The 17889-nt window shown below is 39.5% G+C and overlaps 1 protein-coding gene across 1 annotated transcript; it reads left to right on the top strand.

Annotated features, from left to right (window-relative positions):
* The first annotated feature begins 6922 nt into the window (after positions 1-6922).
* LOC123451753 (sugar transporter ERD6-like 4) lies at positions 6923-11969 on the top strand. The gene is made up of 17 exons (XM_045128283.1): positions 6923-7386; positions 7500-7589; positions 7769-7828; positions 7906-7971; positions 8746-8811; positions 8914-8989; positions 9137-9201; positions 9278-9370; positions 9524-9604; positions 9682-9766; positions 10126-10172; positions 10271-10333; positions 10408-10467; positions 10588-10653; positions 10737-10796; positions 11294-11408; positions 11487-11969. The coding sequence occupies exons 1-17, from the start codon at positions 7099-7101 to the stop codon at positions 11597-11599; spliced, it is 1494 nt and encodes a 497-aa protein (XP_044984218.1). The 5' UTR covers positions 6923-7098; the 3' UTR covers positions 11600-11969.
* The last annotated feature ends 5920 nt before the right edge of the window (positions 11970-17889 follow it).

Raw genomic sequence — 17889 nt, 5'->3', positions numbered from 1 at the left:
ATCTAGGTCTTCATGAGAAAACAAGTTGGATGCACCCCCACTAGTTCCATTGGAGAGCTTACCTTAGCTCATATGTGCATCCCTTACATGGCAATCCCTACTCCTCACATCATATCTATCATTTGGCTTTACCTCGCCTATGGTTGTCCTCATTGATGTGAGCCTTTCACACCTTTTTGTCTTCCTTCCCCATCATTATTCTATTTGCCATCCTAAGTGCCAACCTATCTTGCCTGACTAGTGGTCTGGGGATGAGTCAAAATAAGATTCCGAAGGAGACCAGGTGTGAAATTTTAGTAGATTGAGTTCTCAATTAAAAATATATATTATGATCTCAACCCATCTCCCACTTCTTGCACACAAACAACATTTGGATACATTCGAGTCACGAACAGCGAGAGCTCTTGCACCTTTATGTTCTTACTTTGCTAAACTCAATACTAGATATAGACTCTTTCTTGTTATTGTCTTGACTTGAATTGCATATCTCACTTGCTTTACTTTGAAGTTCTTATATGTGTGTTAGTATGTCACCACATAAATTATTGTGTTATCATTTATCTACTCGAGGACGAGCAAAAATTAAGCTTGGGGATGTTGATACGTCCCAAACGTATCTATAATTTCCGCTTGTTCCATGATCTTTTGGGTGACATTGTTATATGTTTTGCTACACTTTTATATCATTTTACACATATTTAGACTAACCTACTAACTCAGTGCACCCCAGTGCCAGTTTCTGTCTGCTGATGTCTATTTTGCAGGAGCTTTTACCCAATTTTCCGAATCCCGAAAAATTCCAGAAAAAATATATAAAAAATCAGCGAAACAGAAGCTTCCGGATCACCACACATGCGCCAGAGCGGGGCTAGGGGCCTCCCAGGCGACCTGCTGGCGCGGCCAGGCCCTATACCGCGCCAGGAGGACGCCTAGGTGGGTCCCACCTCCTCTAGTGCCCTCCTTTGGCCTATATTTAGAGTCTCGAGAGGAAACCCTTAAAAAACTTCTGGAATTGCGAATTTCTCCATCGTTCCGCCGCCGCAGCGCTTCCGAGATCGGGAGCGTCAGGAGACCTCTTCCCAGCACCCCGCGAGAGGGAGAATTGACCTCCGGGAGCATCTCCACTGCCATGGACGCTTCCCATACGTGCCGTGAGTAGTCCTCCTTGGACCATGAATCCACGGCCAGTAGCTATGTGATGTATTCTCTCCAATCTTGTGCTTCAATTGTTAGTCCTTGTGAGCTGCCCTACATGATCAAGGTATCTATGTAATTCTCTTGCTATTGCTATGCTCGGTTTGTTGGGATCCGATGTATTATGAGATTATGTTCAGATTGTTGCTATTTATTGCTTTGGCCGAGTAGTAGATTGTAACTCCAGGAGGGAGCGTTATGCATGATTGTGGGTTCATGCCCCTCGATGTCTAGCTTGAGTGACAGAAACATGAGACTAGGGGATGTGCTTGTTGCCACCAGGGAGAAAACAACGATGCTTGTAACCATGGTTCCAAGGATTGTTTACCTTACGCACAGTTCGTTAATGCAGTTGTCCGTTGCTTTGAGTTTACACTTTGGATGGGGCTCGCAACTTAATACCGGCGAGATCTTCTAGATAGATATCTCAAGGTGGATGATTAGTAAGTAGATGCCGATGAATAAACAGTCTACTTGTCTTGGCGTACATCCCATTACTATTGAACCTCTAACTATCAAGTAGCATAATTAGCATTGCGATGCGATCATAATTCTGTCAATTGCCCAACTGTGATTTGTTTACCAAGCATAGTTGTTTATCATCTTTTGGGAGAGAGACATCACTAGTGAACATCATGTGACTCCGGTCCATATCACCACCATTGTTTACACCTCTGTCATTTACCGCTTTCATTTACTTTTCCGCTGCAATCACTACTACTTTCTCGCTTGTGTTTTGATCCTTTGCAAACTACAAGGACGGAAAGATTGACAACCTCTCTGTACTCGTTGAGAACAAAGTTATTTGTTGTGTGTGCAGGTCCACGTCTTCTGCTAGCGCCAGGGTGGAAGACACCTACTTGTTGAGCCTAGGAGTCCTCCTGGTTTGATAAACCTTACAGTCTCCGTGTAAGGGAAATTTGCTGCTGAGTACATCTCCACCTTCCACTTGGGGTAACCAACGAGGGGCGATAAGTATATCCATAAACTCGTCATCAGCGAGCAAATGGCCTTATCCTTTAAGGGTTGAAACCACGACTCATGCGGGATTTGGAACATGCAGCTGGAGCCTGGGTAACTGAACTACCATCTGTTTTGTGGGGCTTGAGAACAACTCCCAACCGGTCGACTGGACGCACACCCTTCTTCTTGTTGTATGGAGCTAAAGCTGTCTTGCCGAGTGATCTCCTTCATAATTCTCCCCGTGTGGATTTATAGTCAGAGGCTGAAGCTGAACAGGCGCGCGAGGATAGAGTGGATCTCCTGGAAGAGGAGTGTGAATTGGCCTAAATTCGGTCGACTGTATACCAACATGATTTACGTCGCTTCCACGCGAGGCATGTCAGGAGTCGGGTGTTCCACGAAGGCGATCTGGTGCTCCGAGTGGATCAACAGAGACCTCACAACCTTGCCCCTACATGGGAAGGACCATTTGTCGTCACCAAGGTACTGAATAATGGAGCCTACCACCTTTACAACCTCAAGAAGAGAGCCGACGAACCCCGTGCTTGGAATGCGGATCTACTCCGACGTTTTTATGCTTGACAACCGATTGGTTTGATGTAATAAGAGAGTTTGCTGAACAATGTTTCTTGTCAAAGTCATGATTCCTACGGTTTTGTCGATTCTGATCGAGCAATTTCACACTCAAAATATACTCGGAGTGACGAGTAATCCTATCACTCGGGGGCTTAGCTGCGAACCAGTCTTCGCCTAAGTATAGAAACTACTCCGAGTGAAGAGCAATCCTCTCACTCGGGGGCTTAGCTGCGAACATGTTTTCGCCTAAGTTAAAAACCCTTCCGAGTGAATAGCAACCTATTCACTCAGATGCTTAGCTGCGAACCAGTCTTCGCCTAAGTATAGAAACTACTCCGAGTGAAGAGCAATCCTCTCACTCGGGGGCTTAGCTACGAACATGTTTTCGCCTAAGTTAAAAACCCTTCCGAGTGAATAGCAACATATTCACTCGAATTCTTAGCTGCGAACCAGTCTTCGCCTAAGTTAAGAAACTACTCCGAGTGAAGAGCAATCCTTTCACTCGGAGACTTAGCTGCGAACATGTTTTCGCCTAAGTTAAAACCCCTTCCGAGTGAATAGCAACCTATTCACTTGGATGCTTAGCTGCGAACCAGTCTTCGCCTAAGTATAGAAACTACTCCGAGTGAAGAGCAATCCTCTCACTCGGGAGATTAGCTGTGAACATGTTTTCGCCTAAGTTAGAAAATCTTTCTGAATGAATAGCAACCTATTCACTCGGATGCTTAGCTGCGAACCAGTCTTCGCCTAAGTTTGAAATGTACTCCGAGTGAAGAGCGATCCTCTCACTCGGGGACTTAGCTTCGGACATGTTTTCGCCTAAGTAAAAAACTCCTGTGAGTGAATATCAACCTATTCACTCGGGAACTTAGCAGCGAATCAATTTTCGCCTAAGTTAGATTCTCCGAATGACGAGAACATTCAAAACCAAACAAACTCAGCCAGATGCAGATAAATTCAGAGAAATCCAGCACGGATTAAAGTTGTCCATGCAGACGAAAGTACTCGGGTTCAACACCCGAACAAAGTTTTAATGGATATTAGGCATCAAGATCTATAGAGATAGATCGAGACGCCTCATAGGTCTTTCACAAAGCACATACCTTGACAAGATATTGAAGAAGTTGAATATGGATAAGGCCAAGAAGGGGTTCTTGCCTGTATTACAAGGTGTGTGGTTGAGCACGGCTCAACGCCGACCACAACAGAAGATAGAGAAAAGATGAGTACCGTCCACTATGCTTCAGCCATAGGCTCTATCATGTATGCCATGCTGTGTACCAGACCTGATGTGAACCTTGCCATAAGTTTGGTAGGGAGGTACCAAAGTGATCCAGGAGTGGATCACTGGATAGCGGTCAAGAATATCCTAAAGTACCTGAAAAGGACTAAAGATATGTTTCTCGTTTATGGAGGTGCCGAAGAGCTCGTCGTAAAAGGTTACGTCAATGCTAGCTTCGACACAGATCCAGATGACTCCAAGTCACAAACCGGATACGTGTATATATTGAACGGTGGGGCAGTCAGCTGGTGCAGTTGCAAGCAAAGCGTCGTGGCGGCATCTACATGTGAAGCGGAGTACATAGCTGCTTCGAAAGCAGCACATGAAGGAGTCTGGATGAAGGAGTTCATCACCGACCTAGGAGTGATTCTCAGTGCGTCGGGCCCGATGACTCTCTTTTGTGACAACACTGGTGCTATTGCCATTCCCAAGGAGCCCACGTTTCACAAGAAGACCAAACACATCAAGTGCAGCTTCAACTCCATTCGTGGATACATCTAGGATGAAGATATAGATATTTGTAAAGTACATACAGATCTAAATGTCGCAGATCCGTTGACTAAACCTCTTCCACGAGCAAAACATGATCAACACCAGAACTCTATGGGTGTTCGATTCATCACAATGTAACTAGATTATTGACTCTAGTGCAAGTGGGAGACTGTTGGAAATATGCCCTAGAGGCAATAATAAAGTGGGTATTATTATATTTCCTAGTTCATGATAATTGTCTATTATTCATGCTATAATTGTATCAACCGGAAAACGTAATACATGTGTGAATATATAGACCACATCATGTCCCTAGTGAGCCTCTAGTTGACTAGCTCGTTGATCAATAGATGGTCATGGTTCCCTGATCATAGACATTGAATGTCATTGATAATGAGATCACATCATTAGGAGAATGATGTGATGGACAAGACCCAATCCTGAGCATAGCACAAGATCGTATTGTTTGTCTGCTCAAGCTTTTCTAATGTCAAGTATCATTTCCTTAAACCATGAGATTGTGCAACCCCCGGATACAGTAGGAATCCTTTGGGTGTATCAAACGTCACGACGTAACTGAGTGATTATAAAGGTGCACTACAGGTATCTCCGAAAGTATCTGTTAGGTTGGTATGAATCGAGACTGGGATTTGTCACTCTGTGTGACGAAGAGGTATCTCTGGGCCCACTCGATAATCCATCATCATAATGAGCTCAATGTGACTAAGGAGTTAGTCACGGGATGATGTATTATGGAATGAGTAAAGAGACTTGCCGGTAACGAGATTGAACAAGGTATAGGGATACCTACGATCGAATCTCGGGCAAGTATCATACCGATAGACAAAGGAAATGACATATGAGATTGATTGAATCCCCGACATCGTGGTTCATCCGATGAGATCATCATGGAACATGTGGGAGACAACATGGATATCCAGACCCCGCTGTTGGTTATTGACCGGAGAGATGTCTCGGTCATGTCTGCATGGTTCCTGAACTCGTAGGGTCTACACACTTAAGGTTCGATGATGCTAGGTTGTAATGGGAATAGTATGTGGTTACCGAAGGTTGTTCGGAGTCTTGGATGAGATTCCGGACGTCACGAGGAGCTCCGGAGGTAAAGATTCATCGACTTTGATGTTTTTTTTTCATTTTTTGACGATTTGTTTTGAAAATCGATGAACTTTTTTCAAATTTGATGTTTTTTAAAGTTTTATGAACGTTTCCCCTTTTTGGAGGAATTTTTTTAAAAAAGTCGATGAAAATTTTCAATTCCGATGATTTTTTTTCAAATTTGGATGAAATTTTTGAAAATATGATGAACTTTTTCCAAATTTGATGAAGTTTTCAATTTTGATGAAGTGTTTTTCAAAAGCGACGAACTGTTTTTCAGATCCAATGAACTTTTTTTCAATACTTTTTTGGAATTCAATGAACTTGTTTTCAAATTCTCTGAACTTTTTTGAAATCTGATGAACTTTTTCAGATCCGGTGAACTTTTTCAAAGTCGTGAACTTTTTTCAAACTCACGAATTTTTCTTAAATTAGTGATATTTCTTTAATTTCGTGAACTTTTTTCTCGAATTAGTGATTTCCAATATTCATGAAATTTTGTTGAATGTGTTGGCCTTTTCTTTTTGAAAACAATTCGTGAACACTTTTTAATGGTGAACTTCCATTTTTTGGAACAGCGCGACTACTATTGTCCTTAAGGATTGTCGAGGAACTACCGATAAGTAGTTCCCGATGCGCTTAATATATTTAGCGTGTCTGCTAATTTTCTTATACTCCCTCCGTTCCAAAATAATTGTCTTAACTTTGTACTAGTTCTAATATATACTAAACTTAAGAAACTTATTTTGAGACGGAGGGAGTATATTTAGCGTATAATTAATATCATAGTACCAAATATTAAAGCAGACGTTAATTACGTAATTAACACGTGATTGATATCCTACATTACCTAATATCAATTTATAATTAATTTCTTCCCAATATCAATGTTCATTACACACGTGCTCATTTACTAGTAGCGTGAACATAAGAAACTTGCTTAAATTTCGTTTGGTTTTCACAAATTTTGCCGGTATGTTCAAATATCCATTTGAAATGCGCGTAGGATTGGATGGCCGGCTCGCTATCCACGGACACGTCCCGACGTTTCCACGGATGTTTGGGGTGTCTGATTTGGTGAAAGGCAATCGAGATGCCTTAAACTCTTTTCATCATAGAAAAAATGGAACAAAATCAGGCACTTTTGTATTGTACTAGTACTATTACATTGATGTGGGCATACCCCCCATGAGATCCCACACGTGAGTGTTGGACGGTCAGAATGTTTTTGGAATTATAGATTCACAAATAATAGCAGGAAAGGGACAAAACAGGTGGAAAGTTGTCCAGCTCACCATCGTCTCAGATCTCACGCACACAGGAAAACCGGAGGAGAAAACCCAGCGACACTGTCCTCCGTCTCCGTCCGTCCCACAAAGCTCGCTCCTTTGTCTTCCTCCTCCGTCCCCGTCTCCCCCAATCACGCCCGCGAATCGTGCCACGCTCGCACGGAAGCGAGCCAATCCGATCCCGCGATGAGCTTCCGGGACGAGAGCGGCGGGGAGGACGGCCGGTCCTCCTCGGCGTCCGACCTGCGCAAGCCGTTCCTGCACACGGGGAGCTGGTACCGGATGTCCGCCGCCGGCGGAGGCGCCATGGACCGCCTCGGCTCCTCCGCGTACGGCCTCCGCGACAGCTCCATCTCCGCCCTGCTCTGCACCCTCATCGTCGCGCTCGGCCCCATCCAGTTCGGCTTCACCTGCGGCTACTCCTCGCCCACCCAGGACGCCATCATGGCCGACCTCGGCCTCACCCTCTCCGAGGTCTCTGTCTCTCTCCGCGCGCCGCCTCCCCCGTCCCTCTTATGTCGTCTTATTATGCTTCTTCTTCTTCTTGCCTCCATGGCCTTTGCTTTATGCCGTCTCCTTGCTCGCAGTTCTCTTTATTCGGATCCCTGTCCAACGTCGGGGCCATGGTGGGCGCCATTGCCAGTGGCCAGATCGCCGAGTACATCGGCCGTAAAGGGGTGAGGTTTCGATTCCCTTTTGACCTCTGTCTGCTCCTGTAACCGACAATTGTACTGCTAAATGTGTACGGAGTATTAGATTCTCGGATCTGCTCCCGGGAATTTCTCATGGAACTAACTGGATTCAGTCGTGCACTCACTGACTGACGATGCTCTCTGCTTTGTTGCTCCTGCTGCAGTCTCTGATGATCGCCGCAATCCCGAACATCATTGGGTGGCTTGCAATATCATTTGCAAATGTAAGATTGCTTAATTTACCCCTGTTATTTGTACGGATGCTCGTCAGCTTAACTTACTTCTGAATTGTTCTGTGCAGGATTCTTCATTCTTGTTCATGGGCCGTCTGCTGGAAGGATTTGGGGTCGGTGTGATATCCTACACGGTCTGCATCCCTCTGCTCCTAACCTTCTAATCAAATTCACTCCAGATTCCAAACATGAATTGATAATTCAACTGGATTTGACTGGCTTCGTCAACTAGTTCTTAAGTTCATAAAAAATACAGTCCCAGCTCCCAAGTCCCAACACATGGGAGAGTAGACTGTATTCAAGCTTAACCAAATACCAAGTGTAAACAACAGTTGTATCTCCTATTCTGGGACATCAAGGGATTAAAGGTGTGCTGTTGCCAATGATATGATAGATTCTCCTAGCCTAATCATAATCCAACAATATTTATGATCAGGGTAGCTCTATCTGGTTCAGTATTTGTGCAGGGAAGAATAAAAACACCAAACTTTTTTCTAGATTGAAAGGAACTTAATTAGCCTATAAGAGGAACTGAAAATGCTGATATTCTGTACTCCCTCTGTAAAGAAATTCAGTGATCTAAACGCTCTTATATTTCTTCACGGAGGGAGTATCAACTTACGGCTGCGCAACCGAGTTGTAATTTTGTGACTTAGAACCTCTCCTTTTGCTGGATACTGAACTTGGGGAATTTCATGAATGCTATTGAGCTTCAGTGTTATCTTGCATAAAAATAGCATAGCTAGATATCATGTCAACTCGTGCATATTGACAGTTCTGAAGTTTTTGGATTGGGCATCCACTGTTTAATAATATCATCTCTTTTATGGGCACTCTAGCTGCATACACTTGGATATTTTCATGCCTGACATTACTTTGTGTCTGACAGTTTCGTTTCTTGGTATCAGGTGCCAGTTTATATAGCAGAAATTGCTCCACAGAACATGAGAGGAGCTCTTGGTTCAGTCAATCAGGTCAGCACTTGTATAAACAATAACATTTGATTTGTTGTAGTCCGTCTTCTGGTCTGACCATTTGTTTGCAAGTTTTAACCCTATCCATAATTCCTTATGCAGCTCTCTGTTACAATCGGTATATTGCTTGCCTACACATTAGGCATGTTTGTTCCTTGGAGAATTCTTTCTGTTCTTGGTAAGATGGACAAACTAGTTTGTGTTCAGGTGTTTGTTTACTAGTATGATAAGATTTCCTGCTCATCTAAATATGCTTTGCTAAGTTAATAGATTGGTTGATACAGAATATTGTCCTAACTCATTTATGTTACATTCACATTTCTAGGCATTTTACCTTGCTCAATCCTGATACCTGGGCTGTTCTTCATCCCTGAATCACCAAGGTGGCTGGTAAGTGAAGTGATGTGTTGCATTTTTTTGTGTTGACATTAACATAAGCATCTAAACAGAGCAACTGTTGTACCAGGCAAAAATGGGAAAGATGGAAGATTTTGAATCTTCACTGCAGGTCCTGCGCGGATTTGAAACTGATATCTCAGCAGAAGTAAATGAAATAAAGGTAACATGTAGTAACAGGGATCAATTTTGTTGCAATCATGTCATATGCAATGTACACATTGCTGGCAACTTTATGCTTTATGCTACACCTGAACATATTTTTTCTGTTAAGTAATATGAATGTAAACGTTTTTTTAATATTTTGCTAATACAGAGATCAGTTGCGTCATCTAGGAGGAGGACAACCATACGATTTGCAGAGATCAAACACAAGAGATATAGTGTTCCTCTTATGGTTGGTCATTTGCATTAAATACTTTGCTTTAACACATCAATATTCCTCTATTTGCTTACTGGTTTTCACTTGTTTAGATAGGAATTGGTCTCCTTATACTTCAGCAACTAAGTGGCGTCAACGGCATTTTCTTCTATGCTGCAAGTATCTTCAAAGCTGCTGGTATGTTCTGCATGATTTGATGAGGATCTGCTTATTAAGTATGCTTGTGTGTAATAGTTCTCCTCGCACATTTAATAACTCTACAGCATACGTGTGAACATGCAATCGAACTAAATGGTAAATTCAAATGTTAGTAAGCATGCTGCACATCCATAGCAGTTTGATTAGGATATTGGGAACACTTGAAAAAAGTAATGCTGCCGTGTTTGTATGTGATTTGTGCTCGCAGGAAGCTCATATTGCAGTACTGAGCCTTAATACGTCAGCAATAGCAATAGCTTGTATTTCATGTCTGATTTTTTTTTTTTGAGAAGGAGTATTTCATGTCTGATATCTTACAAAGTTCTTTTCCTAAACAGGTCTTAAAAACAGCAATCTAGCAACATGTGGTTTGGGGGCTGTTCAGGTATATTTATCTTCTCGTTACATCCACATTGTGCCTAAGAACTGTGTGGGATTGTGGGTTTTATATTTGCATACTTATTGGGATCTTTTCATTGTTAGGTGGTTGCTACTGGAATAACAACCTGGTTGACTGACAAAGCTGGTCGACGGCTACTTCTCATTGTTAGTTACATCGCAAGAACATTTTTTTTGGAAGAAAATATGATTTGTGTTGATTAATTTCTTTTACTTTCCAGATCTCTGCTATAGGGATGACAGTCAGTCTTCTCGTTGTTTCTGTGTCATTTTTTGTGAAGGTAACTCCACTTAAAATGTTAATGGCATATGTAATGGTTTGTTGTACAATTATCTAATCTCGATCAATCGGAACTACCTGAGTTCCCCTCTGATGCATTTTAGTGTCAATTCTGAAACAGGACAACATACAGGAAGCTTCTCATTTACACTCTGTGATGAGTATGCTTTCACTGGCTGGACTTGTGGTTAGTTTCAGTTCTGTCTATATACGTCTCTGCTTTATTGGTCAGAGTGAGCAGGTTTAATGCCTTGCTTTTTGCTACTGCAGGCGTTTGTGCTTGCATTTTCCCTTGGCATGGGAGCCATCCCATGGATTATAATGTCTGAGGTATAGTCTGCTCCTCTTCGCTGCATATACCTAGAGGGCCTCAAGTTCAATAGTTAAACTTACGTCTATCTGATTTTATCTCTGTAGTTGTTACCACTATCACTTGCCACTTCTGTTCCTGTCTGTAAATATCCTCTATAGCCTCTTTTTATCAATGGACCGTCCTCCAAACACACCTTTTTACCTATGAAATGGAGCGAAACGCTGCAGTTGCAGTTGCTCTTGTGGTTTTGTCAACTAGCTGCTGCTTTAAGACATACATGAAACTGAATTTTTTAATTGTAACAAAGATTACAATGACCGTAGCTGCTCCTATCACTAAAAACTGCAACTACTGTTTTTAGCGTTACCTGCACTATCACAACAAACTGGAGTGGTTGCTTTGTGTTTCTTATGTCTGTAGTTGCAAGTGACAGTGACAACTTACCTAGAGCAAACTTCACACTGAATATATCTAGAAATATAATAATGTGTCGTCCACCTTGTGTCCCTTTCAGATTCTTCCTGTTAACATCAAGAGCCTTGCCGGAAGCACCGCCACCCTTGCAAACTGGATGACGTCGTGGCTCATCACGATGACCGCGAGCTTGATGCTAAACTGGAGCAACGGAGGTGAGTCCATTCCTCCCTCTCCGTCCCTCTTCCTTCCTACCTCTTTTATGACACTGTGTCTTACCACGTACCATCCAGGAACCTTTGCTATCTACGCGGCGGTGTCCATGGGCACCCTCCTCTTCGTGTGCCTGTGCGTGCCGGAGACCAAGGGGAGAACGCTCGAGGAGATTGCGTTCTCGTTCCGCTGAAGCCCGGAACCACAACGCGTAGGGTAGGCAGGTGGGCACGGAAGCTCGGTAGTCGCGCAGCCGTGTTTTTGCAGGAATATTTGTATCATGTGTTTGTGTAATAGTGTACTATCAGTGTATCATTTGTGTATGTGCAATAGAATGGGGAGGGTGGGATGGAGCAAGGGACAGACAGCGCACCCAGTCCCTTTGGAGTCAGTCAGTCAGTCAGTCAGGGGAGTGGGCAGTAAGTAGAAGAGCAATTTGTTGGTTAGTATATTTGGTTGCATATATACAGCTGCAGTTGTGCCCAGCAGAAAATTATGTAATGTCCAACAAATAAATTTTGAGCTCTTCTCTAAAAAATAAATTCTGAGCTACATGTTTTGTTTGTAGGCCTCTCATTTGTGGTACTCTCATTTCATGTCTCCTTTGGTTTGGAGGAATTTCACAGGAATTCTATAGGATAAGATTCTTGTAGGAATTTTTCCTTTGGAGCCCTTTGGTTCATAGAAATGGATTCCTATTCCTACATAGGACTGGTTCCTATCTTCCATATTTCGAAGAAAATAAATATGAGCCTAGACTTCCTATGATGTTTACCAAATGACATCTTTTTTCCTAATTCTACTTATAGGATTTGAGATACATATCATCTCATTTCCTACAAATTTTCTATTCTTATGATAATGCTATCCTATGAACCTAGTGGACAACCCTCAGTAGCAGTATGGCTTTACTGCACATGCCTGTTCCAGGAAGTCTGAAAGTCTTGCCTGAAAGTAAAAAATCTTGAATTTTTTGTTTTTTTCAGACAAGAAAAAGATTTGTGTACAGTAAACTGTAAATTTGGGTATGAACCGGGCACCTCTATGTCTCGCGCAGTATGCAAATTAAATGCGGTGTTCTCCCATGCGTCTGGGCTGGCCCATCTCGTGACTCCCTTCAGAAAATCTTAAATCTTGTTATGAAGGAGCCCGATTTGTAAAGAAAATCTTAAATCTTTTTATGAAGGAGCCCGATTTGTAAATTAAAAATACGTATAGAAAGAATGTTAAACTTGTATTTGAAACATACATATTAAATATCTATAGAAACAATGTTGACCTTATATTCATGAAATGAAAATTTTGTACTAAAACCAATGTTAATCAAGCATTTGAAAATGTTGGATTTGTATAGATTTTTTACCACATATTCAAAAATGTGAAACCTATTTAAAATTTTAATAAAATACTAAAAAGATGGTAAAAATGTGTATAGAAAGAATGTTGACCGTGTATTTGAAAACTGTTGAACTCGTATTAAAAATGTATTAGGTACATACAAAAAGCATACAATGCGTATGAAAAAATATAGACACACAAAATATAAGTTTTCAAAAAATGTTAATAAAGTATTTCAAAATGTTAAAGGACGTGATGTTTTTGGACCCAAGCTCAAATGAGCTCAGGTGAACAGTAAATTCAAAATAATATTGTAAAAACGTTCAAAAAAGTCTGAATTTTTTTTGGAGCAAACTTTGACAAATGTTATAAATGCTAGTAAAATTTCATCATGAAATCACATTTGTGGGAGTTATGGCAAAAAAACAAAATCAAAACTCTGAAAATGCCACTTTCAAAAGCATTTTGGAGCACTAATTTTGTTTTTTTGCCACTGCTTCAAAAAATGTGAGTTCGTACTGAAATTTTGCAAGCTATTAAAACAATTGTCAAAGTTTTCTGTAAATAAATTTTGATTTTTTAAACATTTTAAAATATTGTACGAATTTACTGTTCACCCGAGCTCATTTGAACTCGGGTGTAGAAGAGCACTTTCCAATGTTAAACGTGTATATGAAAAATATTCCTGATATACATAAAACATGTTGGATGTCTACTGAAGAAAGGCGACATGTGTTAAACAAAAAAGGAATCAATGAAAATCCAAAAAGAAACTAAGAAAAAGAAAGAAATCCAACAAAAACCAATACAAAGGAAATGAAAACTGAAGAAACCAATATAAATATGTGAACAATCAAAGAGGAGAAAGAAACAAACAAACATAAAATAGATGAAAATAAGAAATAGATATTTGAGCTAGACTAGCAAAAGAGCCCGTGCGTTGCAACGGAAGCAAACCATACAACACGTCTTAACCTAATAATCATGACTTGAAGTCTTTATTTAAACTTACTGCATAAATAGAATTTAAAAAATGTTAAATAAGTAAAATAACATCATATTTAGATTATACACATCACTATAGATTCAAATTACATTATAAATAGAAATTTAAAAATTAAATAGGTAAGATACATTAGATTTCGATTCAACACATTTTTTGAATGAAAGTTCATATGTAATAATTTAAAATTAGAGTTACAGTTTAAAAGATATAATTGTTTATAGTATTTGTTAATTATAATTGGACCGCGGATTAATTAACAACATGGATCGGCCTCGTTATGAAAAATGGATTGTACGCTATTGATTAAAATTACAGCATAAATATTATTTAAAAAATATTAAATAAATAAAATAATATATATTTAAATTGTGGGCATCACTATTGATTTAAATTACATTATAAACAGAATTTTAAAAAATTAAATAGATAAACTAACATTATATTCAGATTTTACATATTTTTTAATAAAATTTCATATATAATAATGTAAAATTGGAGTTACTGTTTAAAAGATTTTTTTAAAGTATTTTGCACTTATAATTTAACTACAGATTAATTAATTAAAAACTGTAGGAGTGTTTTCGAAAACATACGGAAAATGATTTTTTTTTACTCAAGTATGTACTGTGGGTTTATTTTATGAAAACTGAAGGAGGTTTCTACAAAAAATCCAGAAAACGATTCGTTCTCTCACTGTGTTATGTACTGCGGGTTGATTTCGGGAAAGCACAGGGGGTTTCGTGTAAAAACGAAAAAACGATTCATCTCTCACTTAAATTTGGACTGCGGGTTGATTTTGGGAAACTTCAAGGGGTTTTATGTAAAACGACCCAGACGAACGAAAGAAGCACTGCGTGCTTTATTATTAGGGAGAGATATGAGAGGTACCACAATCCGGTTGGATAGATTATTTTATGACCGATCAATGATCGGACGGCGTGTTTAGACTTTTCACGCAGGTTTGAGATGTGATGGAGCTCGGATTGGAACCCGAGCCGATGCATGCGCAGCTTATGCTTGTTACCGATACGCTACTCTTTCGTTTGTTTGAATGCAACACCTATTTTGTTTCCTAAAACCTAAATAGTGTGTACGCAATATTAAGAGAGAATGAGCAGCCGGTGCTTAGACTATCCACAATGGGGAGTAAGGTAGAGTAGTAACATGCATATGTTACTAGTCTAAGTTACTACCTTCACAGTGGATAGTAACATAGGATAGTAACATTGAGACTTTCATTTATTAGCTTATAGACTCTTCTTGTCTTGATATGCGTTATGTTACTTATAGGAGTAGTAACATGTTAAGTTACTTAATTTCTCTCTTATTTCATTAATTAGTTGCCACATCATATTTTTTACTTAAGTGGCATCTATGATAATACCTATGTTACTCCCATGAGGGCAGAGAAAAGTTGTCTATAGGTGAGACCCTAAAGATACACACCTCACTAGTTGAGGTGGGCGGGAAAGGGTGCTATGAATGAAAACTACAACTCCACATGTATGGTGAAAAATTGCACATCGACCCTTAGATAATTGGCTGAGACAGTTGTTGAAGTTGCACATCCACCGTTTGGCAGTTGACCAAGTTAACAAAGAGTGCAAAATGCACTTCCAACTAGAGGGGAAAAGTTGTACATCGACTAGTAAGCAATTGGCCGGGACAACACATGAAGTTGCACATCTCAAATGATAGTGGGTAGTTTGCGGAAATATACCATCAATGAAAACTGCACATCCATGTATGAACAGAAAATTGCACATCAACAACTAGGAAGTTGCACAGGATAACATTGCACATAAAAAGTTTATCGAAACATACTTATGTGAGATCGAGTTTTGAAGAGCACATCGCGAGGATTTTAATGGTAAAAGCGGATCTTAATTTCGATGTTCGGTTACAAAGTTATGAATTTCTAAAATATTTAAAATCTCTCCCTAATAATAAAGCAAATAGGGTTTCTGGTCATCCGTCATTAAAATTACCCTTGAAATTGACTTAAGTTACCCACTATGCCATCCATAAGTGAAAAAGCGGTTCGGATCTTTTCTGTCAAAGTCTTCATTGCCTAAGGTTATTAAGCTACAAGAACTTAGCTAACCCAGGTTCGATCCGTGGTGGTGATAATTTTTGTCATCCGTATTATTTCCCTTGGTATAGCAGCAAACATGGGTTAATGGATCAACCCATGTTTTATTATTTCAAAATTTTCCCTTTAAATTAATTCATGATTTTCAGAAATTCAATTTTTTTTAGTTTCGAAAAAAAATGTTCATGAAATCATAGAACGTTTGGACGTTTAAACAAAGGTTCAGAAAATCAGAAAATGTTCACGGATTCAAAAAATGTTGATGGTTTCAATTGTTTTTCCTCATATTATAAAATAATGCATAAAATGTCTATGAATTTAAAAAATGTTGAGAAAAACTAAAAAAAATACGAATACCCAAATTTGTTCCCCATTTACAAAAGTATTCATCGATTCAAGAAATGTTCACTGAATAAAAAACTGTCCATGCATTTCAGACAAAAGATAAGTATGCATCAATCGACAAAACTTGATCGCATGAACACTGATTTTCTCTTTTTATAGCAGCAAACACGAGTTCATGGGCCAGCCCATGTTTTACTATTTAAATTTATTTTGTCCTTCTTTAATTTAATTTATGATTTTCCAAAATTCCAATTTTTTTGAGTTGTGAAAATAATTGTTCATGAAACCATAGAATGTTTGGGAATTGAAACATAGGTTCAAGAAATAATAAAATGTTCATGGTTAAAAAAATGGATGATTTTTAAAAACTGTTCACAAGTTATAAAATGATTCACAATTCAGCAAATATAAAATGTTCATGATTTTTAAAATGACCATTTGTTCAAGACATATCAGTGAATTCGAAGAAAATCTCTATGAAGTAAAAAACAACGTTGAGAAAAACTGTATTTCAGAAAAAAGATAGTGAACAAAATTTGATCACATGAACACCACGACCATCATTAACGCGGATGGGAGAAAAGATAAGTGGCAACATGATGGGTCACCATGTTAAGTAGAAAAAATAGAGGATGCTCATATGTCGAGGTATTGAGCGATACTTATTTGGCTATAACGTAGTATTTTTGTTTCCCGTTGCAATGCACGGGCCTAATAATAATAAAGCATGGAGTGCTTCTGTCGCCCGTCGTTTTCGTAGTTCACCGTCTGATTTATGATATCCCCTGCGAGCCTTTTCTATCACGGACAAGCAGGTAGCAGGGTGGTTTCTCTCTTTCTAAGCTAGCCCGAACACCTGCGTTCGAGTCCCACTTTACACCTTTTTTCGTTTTCAGTTTAAAATCATTTTTTTTACCATGCGGTTATTAAACTACGAGACCGTGAAGACTTAAGAGTACACGAGTTGTGGTGGCTAGAGCGAACAGACCCAGGTTCGATCCCTGGTTGCGTCAATTTTTTTCGTCCCTCACTTTTACTATTTATTATGTAATTAAAATGCGTATATGTATTGTATTGTCCCACCTCGCTCCCTTCCACAGAATACCATCAACTTATATACCTTTATCACTTGATGATATCAATACTAGCAAAAGGACCCGTGCATTGCAACGGAAGAAAAAAACCACCATCTTCAATGACGATGACCACATTATGTTCATATCTCAAGCAGCCCATAAATTCTGTATGGAGTTAATCCGTCTCTCCATAGAAAGAAAAATTATGGGATTATTATGGGGGAGATTACCGGAAGAAAATTGACACGCAAAAGAAGATGACATGCTTAATGTTTCCAAAGGTAGACACGCTAGAGGTGGTATGGAGGAAAATTGTTAAAAAGTATTCACAATTAAAAAGTTGTTTGCAAATAACAAAAATGTTCTTGATTTTCAAAAATATCAAAAGATTGTAAAATTGTTCATGAATTTGAAAAATATTCACGATTCCAAATATGTTCAAGAGTTTAAAAAATATTCTTGATTTCACGAAATTGAGAATGATAGTGTATCTCGGTGATGCAGCAAAATGTAATCATGATCATTGAATATTATGTTTTTTTCTCCCGTTGCAACGCACGGGCCTTTTTGCTAGTCCAAACTAAATGCGTTCACACTTGTTTGCATGTGTGCTTTTGCAATTTGTT

The sequence above is a fragment of the Hordeum vulgare genome, chromosome 1H (genome assembly GCF_904849725.1).
Source record: "Hordeum vulgare subsp. vulgare chromosome 1H, MorexV3_pseudomolecules_assembly, whole genome shotgun sequence".
In the NCBI taxonomy this organism is placed as follows: Eukaryota; Viridiplantae; Streptophyta; class Magnoliopsida; order Poales; family Poaceae; genus Hordeum; species Hordeum vulgare.
The sequence above is the reverse complement of the archived record's forward strand: the minus strand, read 5'-3'. Positions and strand labels throughout refer to the sequence as shown.

Bases quoted from the DNA above. Each gene is read 5' to 3' on its own strand.
- LOC123451753 (XM_045128283.1), top strand. From the start codon at position 7,099: ATGAGCTTCCGGGACGAGAGCGGCGGGGAGGACGGCCGGTCCTCCTCG. The intron at 10,334-10,407 runs GTTAGTTACATC...TTTACTTTCCAG, and splicing joins GTCGACGGCTACTTCTCATT to ATCTCTGCTATAGGGATGAC. The intron at 10,654-10,736 runs GTTAGTTTCAGT...TTGCTACTGCAG, and splicing joins TTTCACTGGCTGGACTTGTG to GCGTTTGTGCTTGCATTTTC.